The 15,456-nt window shown below is 50.0% G+C and overlaps 1 protein-coding gene across 5 annotated transcripts in view; it reads left to right on the top strand.

Annotated features, from left to right (window-relative positions):
- WSCD2 (WSC domain containing 2) overlaps window positions 1-15,456 on the top strand; it is a 115,491-nt gene that overhangs the window by 66,431 nt on the left and 33,604 nt on the right. For all 5 annotated transcript variants that reach the window (XM_070385956.1, XM_070385955.1, XM_070385957.1 and 2 more), the window contains 2 exons: window positions 9,986-10,100; window positions 14,687-14,875. In XM_070385956.1, coding sequence (XP_070242057.1) covers window positions 9,986-10,100; window positions 14,687-14,875 — 304 coding nt within the window. The remainder of the gene's footprint in view (window positions 1-9,985; window positions 10,101-14,686; window positions 14,876-15,456) is intronic.

Raw genomic sequence — 15,456 nt, forward strand, 5'->3', positions numbered from 1 at the left:
GGTGAGTAGAGGAACTGAGGTTTGAAGCAAGATTCATTTAATTCCAAAGCTTGTGAGCCCTCTTCTCTACCATGCTACCCCACCCCTTGCTTCTGGAAATCTTAGATATTTTATAAAGTATAAAGAGAGACAGAAGAGAAAATAAAGAAGCCTGGAGCGCAGAGCTCTCATCAGGCAGCTTTGAAATCAGGCAGTCTTATTAAGAAAACACAAATTCAGACTGTCCTTGATTAACTTATTCAGAGTTCGGCAAGGAAACACAACATATTAGATTAACGCTAATAAAAATGAGACGCTTCCTTGACCTGATGCTAAACACATTTGGTTATCTAAAGTTGGCAAGGGCTCTGCTGGATGCAACGATGCAAGACTTAAGCTGTAAAGGACTCGGAGCCCATCATGGGACAGGAAGGGAGGGTGGAGCTGCTCCCAGGCTGGGCTGGGGTTGGGCAGGAAGTCTGACTTCCCGGGTGGAGCTGGCACCTGCAACGTGCCAGTCACCTTGCTAGGCTTTCGAGATCCTGTGCTCTGAGCAGCCACATGAGGGTTCAAATTCCAGTTCTGTGGTAGCTTGTGAAGCTCTTTGGGCAGGTCACCTCAGTTTCCTTTGGGAGGTAAAAGGTACTTAACATCAGATGTCTGTTGTGATGATTATATAAGATAAATCGATGGCATGCTCTCTAAATGCCAGGCACTGTTCTAAACACTTTGAAGCTGGTACATCCCATAGTCTTCTTGGCAGCCCAGTTAAGTAGACACTGTCATTAACTCCCCCTTCCAGGGAGGAAATGGAGGCACAGAGAGGTTAGGTAACTTGCCCGAGGTTAACCAGCAGGAGGAGAGGATAAATCAATATTTGAACCCGGGAGGTTTGGATCTTACACTTGAACCCTAAGCACTACATCGTCTCAGTTCTCAGTGCACAGACAGTGTTCAGCACAGACCCTGGACCCCAGTAAGCACTTAGTGCGTGCTGGCTATTATTATTAATATTGTAATCCTGTAGGAGAGAACAGAGGTGATGTGACTTGCCTTAGGTGACCCCGTTGCCGGGAGCACAGCCAGGAGCTGACTCCAGTTTGATTTCAAAATCTGTGCTGTTTCTGTTTCCCCCACCCCAGATTACAGAGGGTGTTGGGCTGGGCTTGAAGAAGGACACAGGAGATTTAGTCAGCATTTTTGGAAGCAACCGCAGGGCTCCCACTTCCCACCTCCTCCAGCAGAAGATGCAATCTATGCAGGTTATGGAGGGTCAGCTCTGGGTCAGACTGTGTGCTCATACTCAGCCTTATGTCTGTAGGAAGTATTAAACTCTTTTCCATAGGTGAAGAAACAGAGGCTCAGAGGGGTTAAAGGACTTGTCCCATGTCGCACAGGTGCCAAGTGGCAGAGCAGACTCCAACCCGACTCTTGTTTACAACCAAAGCTCTTCTTTTAAAAAAAAAATTTTTTTTTGTTTGTTCTTGGTTGTGCAGGGTCTTTGTTGCTGCATGTGCTTTGCTCTAGTTGCAGCTAGCGGGAGCTACTCTCTAGTAAGGGTGCCCGGGCTTCTCGTTGCAGAGCATGGCCTCTAGGACGAGCAGGCTTAGCTGCTCTGAAGCGTGTGGGGTCTTCCCAGATCAGGGATCAGACCATGTCTCCTGCATTGGCAGGTGGATTCTTTACCACTGAGCCACAAGTTCAGTTCAGTCGCTCAGTTGTATTCGACTTTTTGTGATCCCATGGACTGCAGTACACCAGGCCTCCCTGTCTATCACCAACTCCTGGAGTTTACTCAAACTCAGGTCCATAGAGTCGATGATGCCATCCAACCACCTCATCCTCTGTCATCCCCTTCTCATGCCTTCAATCTTTCCCACCATCAAGATCTTTTCAAATGAGTCAGCTCTTCACATCAGATGGCCAAAGTACTGGAGTTTCAGCTTCAGCATCAGCCCTTCCAATGAATATTCAGGACTGATTTCCTTTAGGATGGACTGGTTGGATCTCCTTGCAGTCCAAGGGACTCTCAAGAGTCTTCTCCAACACCACAGTTCAAAAGCATCAATTTTTCAGTTCTCAGCTTTCCATAGTCCAACTCTCACATCCATACATGACCACTGGGAAGACCATAGCCTTGACCAGATGGACCTTTGTTGACAAAGTAATGTCTCTGCTTTTTAATATGCTGTCTAGGTTGGTCATAGCTTTTCTTCCAAGGAGCAAACATCTTTTCATTTCATGGCAGCAGTCACCATCTGCAGTGATTTTGGAGCCCCCCAAAATAAAGTCTCTCACTGTTTCCATTGTTCCCCATCTATTTGCCATGAAGTGATGGGACCAGATGCCATGATCTTAGTTTTCTGAATATTGAGCTTTAAGCCAACTTTTCCCTCTCCTCTTTCACTTTCATCAAGAGGCTCTTTAGTTCTTCTTTGCTTTCTGCCATAAGTGTGGTATCATCTACATATCTGAAGTTATTGGTATTTCTCCCGGCAATCTTGATTCCAGCTTGTGCTTCATCCAGCCTGGCATTTCACATGACGTACTCTGCATAGAAGTTAAATAAACACAGTGACAATGTACAGCCTTGACATACTCCTTTCCCAATTTGCAACCAGTCTGTTGTTCCATGTCCGGTTCTAACTGTTACTTAAAAAAGATCCAGAGCCACCAGGGAAGCCCCCAAAGCTCTTATTCTTAACCACTGAGCTATATTGTTCATTGTTCAGTCACTCAGTCATGTCCGACTCTTAATAGAATCCCAACTCCATTCATTCATTCATTCATTCTGTATTTATTGCATGTCTGTTTGCCTTGCCTGTGCTGGGAGATGGAGACACAAGAATGATTCAAGCACACTTTTTCTTTTTTTGGTCTGAGGAATAGTCATACCCTCCAGGAGAAAGAAAGACAAGTAAAAAGATGAATTATATTTTAGAATATAACTTTTTTCTTGATCATCAAAGTCACATATGCTTATTGTAGAAAAATTAGAATACACAGCAAAAAGAGATAAAAGTTAAAATAGCCCAGAGGCCCACCATCCAACAACAGTCATGATCAACCCTGTTGAGGTATCACCTTTTTGGTCTTGTTTCCTCCCTTATGGGTTTATTTCTAAAGAATTGTTGTTCAGTCACTAAGTCATGCCTGACTCTTTGCAATCTTATGGACTGCAGGCTCGAGGCTCCCCTGTCCGTCACCATCTCACAGAGTTGAGTCAGTGATTTCTAAACGATGGAACACTGTATATATATATATATATATATAGCATCATGTCATGCTTTCCCCCACTATAGCACTTTTTCATTTTGTTAAAAAGTCTTCCACAGTGGGCCTAAATTCTTCATACTCTGAAAAAATAATGCCCAGTACTTGGAAAATTGTTTAGAAAGTGCTAAGGTGGGGTAAACCAGGGGACTCTGGGATCCCAAGGGAGGGATCCGGTTGGGTCATGGGGCTGTATCATGCCTTCCTGAGGGGAGGAGATAGTTGAGCTGAGCCTGTTAGGATCCTTGGGCCCTGACCAAAGTGAAAGATGCGTCCCTTCTACCCCTAGGGAACCTAGATATGAGCAGGAATTCCAGGAATGCAATTTCCTGCACAAGGAAGCCCAGAGAGCCCTGGAGTGATCCTCCTGAGGGACAACTTTCCAAGACAGTGAAGAGTCCCCAGCAGGAAAGTAACTGTTTCTCTTTTCCACAAAGAGATCAGCCTTCTGGTCAATTTTTTTTTCTTACAGTCAATTTTAAAAATACCCCTGTAGGGACTTCCCTGGTGGTCCAGTGGCTAAAACTCCATGCTCCCAATGATCGGCCAGGTCCGGTCCCTGGTGGGAGAACTAGATCCCGCTGCAACTAAGAGTTAACCTGCCTCAGCTTAAAGATGGGCTTCCCTGGTGGCTCAGTGGTAAAGAATCTGCCTGCCAATGCAGAAGACACGGGGTCAATCCCTGGTCCGGGAAGACCCCACATGCCATGGAGTAACTAAGCCCATGTGCCACAGCTACTGAGCCTGTGCTCTACAGCCCGGGAGCCACAACTACAGAGCCCACGTGCCGCGACAACTGAAGCCCAAGCACCCTGGAGACCATGCGTGACAACAAGAGAAGCTACCACGATGCGAAGCTGGAGTACCGCAACCAGAAAGAAAGCCTGCACAACAGCAAAGACCAAGCACAGCCAAAAATAAAATAAATAAATAAATTTCTTTCCAAAAGAAGAAAAAGGTCTCGTGTGCTACAACTAAAGACCCAGAGCAGCCAAATAAATAAATAGTTTTTAAAAATATCCCCATATTGGTGTTCAAGGGCTGCTATAGCAAAGTACCATGAACTGGGTGGCTTGAAACAACAGAGATGTATTACCTTGCAGTTCAGGAGGCTAAAAGTCCAACATCAAGACGGGCTCTCAAAGCCCCTAAGAGGGAATCTCTTGCAAGCCTTTTCCCCAGCTTCTGGCATCAGTGGGAACTCTTGGCCTTCCTTGCAGCTGTAAAACACCAGTTGTTGCCTCTGTTTTCACACGGTCTTCTCCTTGTGTCTCTGGGACTTCAGAGAGCTGCTTGCCGCTTTCTTATAAGGACACCAGTCATGTTGGATGGGGACCCACCTACTCCAGTATCACCTCATAATTAATTACATCAGAAGTGACCCTATTTCCAAAGAAGGTCACATTCTGAGGTACTGGGCTTAGGACTTCAACTGATCTTTTTTTTATGAGGGGCACAGTTCAACCCAAAATACCTTTATGTTGGTTTTCTTTTTTTTTAATTTTCATTTCATTTCTTTGGCTGTGTCCGGTCTTGGCTGTGGCACGTGGGATCTTCATTACATCATGTGGGATCTTTGGTCACGGTGCACTGACTCTCTAGCTGTGGCATGGGCTCAATGGTCGCAGCAAGCAGGTACTTGGTTGCCCCAAGGCACGTGGGATCTTATTTCCCCAACCAGAGATTGACCTTGCGTCCCCTGCACTGCAAGGAGAATTCTTAACCCCTGGACCACCAGGGAAATCCTACACACTTATGTTTTATTTCCACTTTTTAGGCAGGACCTTGAGTGCTACAGCCAGCCTACTTGCAATGGCAGGATTAGAACCCAGATCTGGTAGACTCTGAAACTGGTCCTTGAGGACACTGTAATACCTCCTGTCTGCAAATCTGCTCACAAACTATAAATAAGAGGAATACAAATTAGCACATGTTTAGCTATCCTCTTAACAAATTACCTTTATTGAAGAGAACAACGTTGCTTGAAAAGGAAGATTAATTGAAGCAAAAGAGGGGGAAAAAAGGACAGGAAAGGGGGAAAAATAGTCAGGAAAGCTCTTTTCCAGATGCTTGTGTTCTCCTGGGCTCACCCCTCACTGGTTTCCGCGCTTGAGATAAATAGCAAGGCTGGGATGGGACTTTGCCGTTTCAGCGATATTCGGATGGCTGCTCCGACGAGCTGATAGATTGTATGAACTCAGCCATTAATTCACCCTCGAGTGGCCCGTGAATTTTGTCCCTGTTTTACATACCCGACCTCCCCCTCATCTCCGGGAGATTCTGCCACTGCAGCAGAACTTGAGGAAAATCGGAAGTGGGTTGGATGGTAGCCCACCCCTCCCACCCCGTCACCCCACCATGAGCGTATCTCTAACTGGGCAATAGAGCTCCGGCGACAGGGTTGCCGGTCGTGTTGGCCACAGCCTGCACTGAGGGTCAGGAGGGAAAGAGTCACCAGCCCTTCCTTGCCCGGGGCAAGGAGGAAACAGATTCAGTATCCGTTTCCTGACCCAAAGAGCTCAGCCCATCCGTCAGGTCACAGTATATAGCATGCCCAGGCTTCTCCAGAGCAGCCGTGAAGGGGACTGCGAGTCCCTTTTTCCCTCCTGTGGACAGAGGAAGAAGAGGAGGTTCATCTGTTCCCACATCAAGTCTTTGAGCGGCTGTTGTGTGGGTCATCTCAGCCTGTTGCCTGGTCTGGTGGGAGGGTTAGGGAAGGGATGGTACAGCATTTAAAAGCCCAGGCTTTGGGGCAGATGGACCTATGGTCGAGTACTAACTCCTCTTCCAAAAGACCCTCCGTCTCCCATCATCCCTCCAGGAAGGTCTCTCTGGCGGGATGGAGAAGCCTTTCTCCCAAGCCGAGACTAAGTGTGGTACACAAGAAAGGGCAGCCTAAATAGGGACGTGGTCTGGGCTCCCCCAGCTGGGTGGACTCGAGCAACTTAGCTTGGCAGTCAGCATATTAGTCAGTGCTCCTGTAATGGCAGGTGACAAAAAACCCACCTTCAATCAGCTTCAGCCAAAGAAGAAAATGTAGTGTGTCTTGTCCCCAAACTACCGAAGAGCCTAGGTTGTCAAATGAATGAATTGTGCCATTCTCTTCCTAACTCTCATCTCTGCTTGCTTCTGACTTAGCTTGGTTCTCCTGCACAGACTGACTTTGTGCCAGGGATCTTGGCTGTTGGTAATTCTGGGCTTAGAAAATACCAGTATCACAACTCAAGGGAGACAGGCTTCTTTCTCCCAGCTTTAATCTATAAGAATCCAAAGGGTAGGTCCTGTGTCCTTCCCCAGAGCCATCAATCACTGGCTGGTGGCAGGTGCAATATGATCGGCTCTTCCAAGGTCAGCGTCTCCCCAAGATGAGAGCAGGTAGGGGCTCCCCAGGTGGCACTAGTGGTACAAATCCGCCTGCCAGGGACGGAGGCGCAGGTTCCATCCCTGGCTCGGGAAGGTCCCCTGGACAAGGCAATGGCGACCCACTCCAGTAGTCTTGCCTGGAAAATCCCGTGGACAGAGGAGCCTGGCAGGCGGGCTACAGTCCATGGGCGTTGCAAAGAGTGGGACGTGAGTGAGCATGCACACGTGTGTGCAACAGAAGAACACGAGGATAGGGTGCTTTGAAGGCACAAAGAGTACCATGACAGCCCACCCATTCACCCGTGTGTACATATGCTCACACACCTATTAATTTGATTATAAAACTCTCATCTAACACAATCCAAAATCCCACCTATAGTCAAATGCACCCACCCTCACCCTCTGGCGAGACCACCCATGGTCATAGTACTTCCAGCTCCAAGCCCAGCATTTCTGGGTTGTGAGCACTCATCTCCCTCAGGACTCAGTGTGGCACCTTATGATCCTGAGGCCTGTGGGTCAAATGGAAGTGAAGCCTCCTCAAATGTACAATGGCTGGAGGACAGATCTGGGCTTAAATTTGAAGCGAGATGCTTCCAAGCCGTAGGCACACAGGCAGATTGCATCATTTCGAATTCTACTTAGAAACAAGTAAGATGGAGTAACATGAGTGGGGACCAACCAGAAAGCATATACGTATGCCAGATACAAAGATTCACTTCTAAGACAGGGAGATGGGACAGTCATTAGGATCAGTCTCTTCATCTATAAGATGGATTAATAAGAAGGGTGTGAGGACCAAATCTTTTTAAATGAGGAATGGCACATAGTAGACAGCACATAGTAGGTACTCGATGCATATTCTCCCTCTCACACACACACAGCTTTTGACCTGATGACAATGACCTCATTCTGCCAAAATAAACAACGGCTCCCTCCCTTTCCCTTTCCCTTCCTCTCCTTCCTCCTTTTTCTTTCTCCTCCTGCCCATCCTTGGACACTCTGTCCTCTAGTGAACTATTGAACTAAGGTTACTTGCCAACCATGGCCCATGGAAGTTCTCTCTCCCAGCCCAGATGCAAACTTACACACACACACACACACACACACACACACACACACACACCCCTCCCCGGGCCATGCTTCCCTCTGTGACACAGGAGAGTCATCCATTGTTGAACAAGCACAGGGACAAGATGTCGGCTTTTCCAGAGCTGTCACCATCTGACGTCCCTGCTCCAGGGAGGCAATGTTTCTTTTAAAGATGGACTGTTTTTAGTTGACCAAATCACCTCTGTCTTATGAAAGAAATTCAAGGTGATCAGGGTTGAGACACATCTCCAGCGAGGCTGACAAATTTTGCACCTCCTAGGGCGGCGTTGAGGGGACACAATTTCTCCTTAACGAGCCTGTATCCTCTGCTAGACCCTGTTCTCCATCACGAGTTGGGGCAGGGGAGTGGCGAGGAGCCCACAGTTTAAATAGACAGCAGCCTAGGCCTGAACGAGATCAAGTGGCATGTAGCATTTTCCTCAATCATTCTCCAGGAGGGCCATTTAATTCCAAGGGCTGGCTGGATCCTCAGGCTCACCTCCAGTGACTCCCAAATGCAAGAGCACTGGGTTGGGGTCCGATAGACCTAAATTTAAATCTTTATTCTACCATCAGTTAGTTTCAGGTCTGGGACAGCTCACTTCACCTTTCTGGGCCTCTGTTCAATCATCTAAGAACAGAGTCTAAGCATGCCAGGAGCCACTGCACCTGGGTCATTGCAAAGGTCCCCGGATCCACAGAGAAACCAGAGGGACTTTCCTGGTGGTCCAGTGGCTAAGACTTCACCTTCCAGCACAGGGGACGCAGGTTTGATCCCTAGTCAGGGACAGGAGCTCTAAGATCCCACATGCCTTCCGGTGAGAAACCAAAACATAAAACAGAAACAGTATTGTCACACATTCAATAAAGACTTTAAAATGGTCCACAGCAGGAAAAAAAAAAGTCTTTAAAAAAAGAAAAAGCAGAGAGAAACAAGGAGGGCAGTAGTTCAGAACATGGGCTCTGAAGCCAGGTTGCCTGGGTCCAAACCCAGCCCCATGGGTATAAGCTGTGTTTCCTTGGGCCGCTGACTTAGCCTCTCGGGGCCTCAGTTTCCTCTTCTACATTGATGGGGAATATTAATAATTCCCTCACAGGCTCATTCTAAGGATCCACAGAGACAGTATGAGTAAAGCACTTAGCAAAGTGCATGTCCAAATTAATAATGATTGTAAGAACCCACGGGAAAAGCCTTGATAGACTGTAAAGTACCGTCTTCGTGTACTATTTACCATGACGTGTAAGAACACACGTACTAATCTAAGAAAACTAAGTGAATGGTGTATCATTGGATGGTTGTTTAACATAATTCAAGATTTTCCTCTGAGGGACTCCCAGGGTGGTCCAGAGTTTAAGACTTTCCTCTTGCAGTGCAGCGGGTGTGAGTTCGGTCCCTGGTTGAGAAGCTAAGATCCCACGTGCCTCACGGCCAAAAACCCAAAACAGAAAGCAGAAGCCATATTGTAGCAAATTCAATAAAGACTTTATAAAAATGATCCACATCAAACAGAATCTTTAAAAAATTTTTTCCTTCTGGATGAAAGCCTTTACCTTGGCTCACAAGGTGGGAAAACTGGGAAGAACTTAAAACAGCCGTGAATGGCTGGTTTCTTATCCCACTCACCTTAACGACATGCCTATTATATGCAAGACCCTGTGGAGGACATGTTTATGCAGATAAGTCCATTTTAACCTCACTGGCCCGATATTTTCATCCCCACAGTGAAGGAAACTGGGCCTCAGAGAGATTAAGCGGCCCAAATGCACTGGAATGTCCCCAAAGTGAGACAGTGATTTGGATATTGAGGTGTCCAAGTCCAGTGTTCCTTCCAAGAAAAAAAATAACCTTAAGTCATCTTGTAGAAATGACGGCAGACTGTCAACGGATCAAGCTCTTCAGAGCTGTCTTAATAAGAGTCCCGTGTGCTTGGCGCTTAGGGAATGAGGCTAGCTCGGGTTGCTGGGTGCCCAGTTGCCATCAGTAGAGCCCAGGGGTGTGCCCTTAACCCTGGCTATGCAAGGTCCCTTCCTCCCCTCTGTTGGCCTCCAGGGCCCACAGCCTTACCCACGGGACTCCACTGCCCCCGTAGACCAAGCTCTGCCAGTGCACACAAGTTTCAGGCTCTCTTGTTTCCACTTTACTGCTCAGAGGAAGGAACTGGTACCAAGAGGTCAACAAAGCCACATAGCTAGAGGCATACTCGTCACTTCTGAAACGCTTTCAGCTTTGTCTCCTTCCCCCACCACCCCAGATCTTACTTTTCTCATCTTCCCAAAGCTAAGTACATCGGCTGCTACCTGGATGACACCCAGAGCCGGGCCCTTCGAGGCGTGTCCTTTTTCGACTACAAAAAGATGACCGTCTTCCGTTGCCAGGACAACTGTGCAGAACGGTAGGGTCCCAGGCTCCCTGCATTCAGGCCTCTTCTTTCGCAGCTTCCTACCTGTGGTGGTCTTCCTTTTTTTTCCGTGGGAGGACATATGAAGGATGGACAATGTGACTTTAAGGGAAGGATGAGGCAACGGTGTGTGTGTGTGTGGGCATGCTTGTGCACATTCTCTTGCCTGAAAAATCCCATGGACGGAGGAGCCTGTCTCATGGACGCTGGAGATCAAGAGTAGGGAGTTGGTCTGTAGGAATCTGTGTGCAGTTATGTGAGGCTGTGCCTAGGTGTGAGTTTACAGTGTACACTCTGCAGAGTGATATGTTTGTGAGCTTAATGCCAACATCGAATTGCCTTTAAATAATAGTGGCTGTGAGTGCTGGAGTCTCTGTGGATATGTTGGCAAGGGTCCAGAATTGTGGGAAAAGCACGAGTGAGTGTTTACGTGCTGGCGAGTGTGAGTCTGTGGGCGTGAGGCTTGTGAGATGCCTGTGGGAAAGCTGAGGTGGGAGCCTGCAATCAGGGATATTTCGTGGTTCCCCAGTCAAGAGACTGTTCGTTCCTGCCCCAGGGAGAAACACTCACCTGTCCAGGCAATGTTTTCCAATCTAAGGAGAAAACAATGTTCTCGATGAGAACAGGCCCTACGGGGAGGGAGCTGACGTTTAGAGAGTAGACAGACCCCAGGGGACGGCGAGGGGGGACCCTGGGGCCAGGCCTGGGAACAGCCCTGCTGTCCGGGAGGCACCGAGCAGTGAGCAGACCTGCCCTCCCCCATGCCCTGGGACCCCGGCCCGTGGCGGTTTGCGGGAGGCCTCTAACATGCTGACCTTCAGACTCGAGCCTGATGCCTCTGGAGGTCACAAGCTCTGGAAGAGCTTGGCTGCATGGCTGGAGAGGAAATGGGCAAGTGGGTGGCCAAGGGACCCTTCCCTCTCTCCCTGATTGGGAAACACTGTCCACTTTATAATCAGCTTCCAGAACAGTCCACCATCAAAATCCTGAACACAGGACCACCTTCAGCTTAGGAGAGACTCCCAGCTCTCTAGGATATTGATTGATTAATTTATTTATTGGACTGTGGGGAGACGGAGGTAAATGGCAGGGCATGGCCTCAGAGGGGTCTTGTGGGGGCTGAAGAGTTAGTATTTGCCAAGCAAATGTTTGAGAACAGCGCCTGGCAGACGGCACGTGTAAGCTCTTGCTGTTCTGCGGCCCAAGCCTGCTCATGCTTCTGTCCCCCGACTAGCTGGGGAGCCCCTTGGAGGCAGGGCCTTGGCTGACTCACCTCTGGCTCTATCTGGAAGCACGTGTGGGCTGCCAACAAGCGTGTGAGGAACCAAACTGAACTACGCAAGTTGATCTGACTCATGTTCTGAAGCTCAGTCTTGGCTGTCGCCTCCTGAGAAGTCTCTCCTGGCACCCCAGGCATGTTGGGCGCCTCCTGCATTTCCACCATCGGCGATATATTCCATCTCACCCTCATCTCACTGTGCAGCCCTTTTCTAGTTATGTGCTTGTCTCTGCATCCAAGCTGTGAGCTCCAGGACGCGCGTGTCAGCATCAGCCGGGACGTGAAAATCGCTGTCGTGTCCGACTTTTGCAACCCCATGGACTATACAGTTCATGGGATTCTCCAGGTCAGAATACTGGAGTGGGTAGCCTTTCCTTTGTCCAGGGGATCTTCCAAACCCAGGGATTGAACCCAGATCTCTGGCATTGCAGGCAGGTTCTTTAACAGCTGAGCCACAAGGGAAGCCCAAGAATACTGGAGTGGGTAGCCTATCCCTTCTCCAGCAGATCTTCCGGACCCTTGAATCGAACCGGGTCTCTTGCATTGCAGGCAGATTCTTTACCAACTGAGCTATCAGGGAAGCTCACCTGAGATCTTTCAAAACAAACTGCTGGGCCCCACCCACCCCCAATTTTCGATTTGCTGGGTTTGAGGTAGAGTCCAAGAATTTGCATTTTTAACAAGTTCCCAGATGATACTGGATGCTGCTGGTCCCGGGACCATGGTTGGAGCCCCGCTGCTCTGACTTGCACATCCAGCTGGGAAACTTTCAGAGCTCCTGCTGTCCAGTAGTGGTCCTTCCATCAGTGCGTCCGGTTGTACGTGACGGGCCCAGGGACACCTGAGAACCACGGCTTCGGAGAGACAGAGAGGTGGAAGAAGGAGGCTGACCCAGCCCCAGGACGCCCAGATAGTTTACGATGCTCCTGCTGCATCTGCAATTTGTTTTGGGGGCTCCAAAGTCACTGCAGATGGTGACTACAGCCATGAAAACTACAGCAAGCAAGATGCTTGCTTCTTGGAAGAAAAGCTATGACCAACCTAGATAGCATATTAAAAAGCAGAGACGTTACTTTGCCAACAAAGGTCCATCTAGTCAAAGCTGTGGTTTTCCCAGTAGTCATCTACGGATGTGAGAGTTGGACTATGGAAAGCTGAGAACCGAAGAGTTGATGCTTTTGAACTGGTGCTGTAGAAGACTCTTGAGAGTCCCTTGGACTGCAAGGAGATCCAACCAGTCCATCCTAAAGATCAGTCCTGAATATTCATTGGAAGGACTGATGTTGAAGCTGAAACTCCAATACTTTGGCCACATGATGGGAAGAACTGACTCACAGGAAAAGACCCTGATGGTGGGAAAGATTGAAAGCATGAGGAGAAGGGGATGACAGAGGATGAGATGGTTGGATGGCATCACTGACTTGATGGACATGAATTTGAGCAAGCTCCAGGAGTTGGTGAAGGACAGGGAAGCCTGGCGTGTTGCAGTCCATGGGATTGCAAAGAGTCGGACACGACTAAGTGACTGAACTGAACTGAACTGCATTTGCAAGGAGATCAAACCAGTCAGTCCTAAAGGAAATCAACCCTGAGTATTCATTGGGACGACTAATGCTGAAGCTGAAGCTCCAATAGTTTGGCCACCTGATGTGAAGAGCTGACTCAATGGACATGAGTTTGAGCAAACTCCAGGAGACAGTGAAGGACAGGGAAGCCTGGCGTGCTGCAGTCCATGGGGTTGCAAAGAGTCAGACACAACTGAGCAACTGAACAACAATTGCATCTGCCCAGGTGACCCTGTGGTTGCATGCCACCCTGAGTAGTTGAGATGTTCAGAGACATGAGTCTGGGTGGGTCTGTGTCTCCAGCTAGCCCCCGGAAGGCATGAGCTGACACCTCCTGTAAGTCCAGTCTTGCAGAACCAGTAATTTGCAGGCTGCCCCCCGCCCCCTGGAACCTTTCTCAATTCTGGAACATGCCTCAGAGAATGCAGTGGGCAAGAGGGCTGAGCAGAGGTTGTCCTACTCCCCTCCCTGCCACCACTTCATACCCACCCCTGGAGCCAAAACAAGCAATTCCCTTCTCATCTGTTTACAGACGGATCCTTACCAAGAGTCCTTTTTAGGAAATGATTCCATAGCTGTGAAAAAAAAAAAGGAAAATGTTGCAGTGCCTGGATTTCTTTTTTGTTTTAAGGAAAGGAGTTTTTTTACTTGGCTGGATGTGTGACCTTGGTTTTCCAGAGAGATGTGAGAGTCCCCTGCCCCCTCTCCTGGGCCCAACTTCTCTCAGGGGACATAGAGGTATCACCCCTGGGTGGTGTTTCCCGGAACAAAGGGGTTAGACTCTGCACCCGTGCTTGGCTCCTGGCTGTGGACAGGAGACCTGGGTGGTGCTCCTGGCTGTGGACACAAACCGGAGGGGGAGGGCAGAGGGACCACAGGACCGACCCATGCTTGGCTCCTGGCTGTGGACAGGGAGACCTGGCTTGGCTCCTGGCTGTGGACAGGGAGACCGGAGAGTAGGGAGGGCAGAGGGACCACAGGACCGACCCATGCTTGGCTCCTGGCTGTGGACAGGGAAGACCGGAGAGTAGGGAGGACAGAGGGACCACAGGACCGGAAGGGTGTCGTGTGTGTCGAGGGTGCTGAAGGTGTATGTGGGGGGGTGCGACTGTGACATGCTGTGTCTGTGTGGCGAGGTGTAGAGGGGGTGTGAGGCCTCAGGCAGGGAGGGAAGCCAGTGGTCTCCCTGGGGTCTCGTCCCCTCCTTGAGTCTCCCTGCCTGCCCCGCCCCAACCCAGGACCTCGCTGTAATCCTTCTTGGCTTCTTCCCCATTGCACCTGCAAGACTTTCAGACTCCTCAGCCTCCAAGACTTTCTCAGGGTCTCCTAATTCTCGATCTTGATGTCCCTTGGAGCATCCCTGTCCCCTAGATCTCCTTAGGTCTCCCTGACCCCCCACAGCCTTCCTTGTTTTCCCCCTCCTGCTTCCAGGAAAATAAGGAGAGCCCCCCACCCCAGTCTCCTCCTTTCCCTGGGGTCTCCCCATCTCCTGAAGCCTCTTGTCTACCCGCTGTCCACTGTGGATGGGTCTCCTGTCCCCTGAGGTCCCCTCTTTCCTCCCCTGGGAGGTCTCTCTGTCATCCCACCTTCAGCATCTGTAGCCCCATCTCCCCCAGGACCTCTGAGTCCCCAGAGCCGACCCATCCCCTGGGACCTCCTCCCTGGCCACGACTCCCTGCCCTCCCCGGGGGTCTCCATGGGGGCAGGCACCCTGGCCTGACAGCAGCCTCCCCCAGGGGTTACCTGTACGCTGGGCTGGAGTTCGGCGCCGAGTGCTACTGCGGCCACAAGATCCAGGCGGCAAACGTGAGCGAGGCGGAGTGTGACATGGACTGCAAGGGCGAGCGGGGCAGCGTGTGCGGCGGAGCCAACCGCCTGTCCGTCTACCGGCTGCAGCTGGCCCAAGAGTCAGCCCGCAGGTGTACGTGAGTCAGCCCCTCCCCTCGCCGCCCCTCCTCGCCCACCCGCGCCCCCCACCCCTCCTGAGCCCTCGGGCGCCCCCCGCCACCAGACACCACCACCCTGCCCCAGCCTCGCCTCCAGCCAAACCCCTCTTCCCCCTCCACAGACACCAAAAGCCTGACCTGGCCTGTCCTTCCTGACTGGCTGAGAGCAGGTTGTCCCTAACGATGGTGATGATGATACTGACAACAGCAAACGCTCCATCATTTCCGAAGTGCCTTCTTTGCAAGAGCACACGTGGTCCTCACGATGGCCCTCCAAACTGCAGTTATTCACCCACTTTACAGATGAGGAGACTGAGGCTCGCTGTCACACAAGCAGCAGAGGATTTAAACCAACTCCAGAGCTTCTCTCTTAATTTTTCTCTTTTGGCCGTGCCATGTAGCACGTGGGATTTTCGTTCCCTGACGGGGGATTGAACCCAGGCCGCCTGTACTGAAGCATGGAGTTAACCACTGGACCGTCAGGGAAGTCCCATAGCTTATGCCTTTAATGCTCCCATAGAGACGATTTCCAGATGGCGCTAGTGGTAAAGAACCGGCCT

Source organism: Bos mutus, chromosome 17, assembly GCF_027580195.1.
Source record: "Bos mutus isolate GX-2022 chromosome 17, NWIPB_WYAK_1.1, whole genome shotgun sequence".
Taxonomy (NCBI): Eukaryota; Metazoa; Chordata; class Mammalia; order Artiodactyla; family Bovidae; genus Bos; species Bos mutus.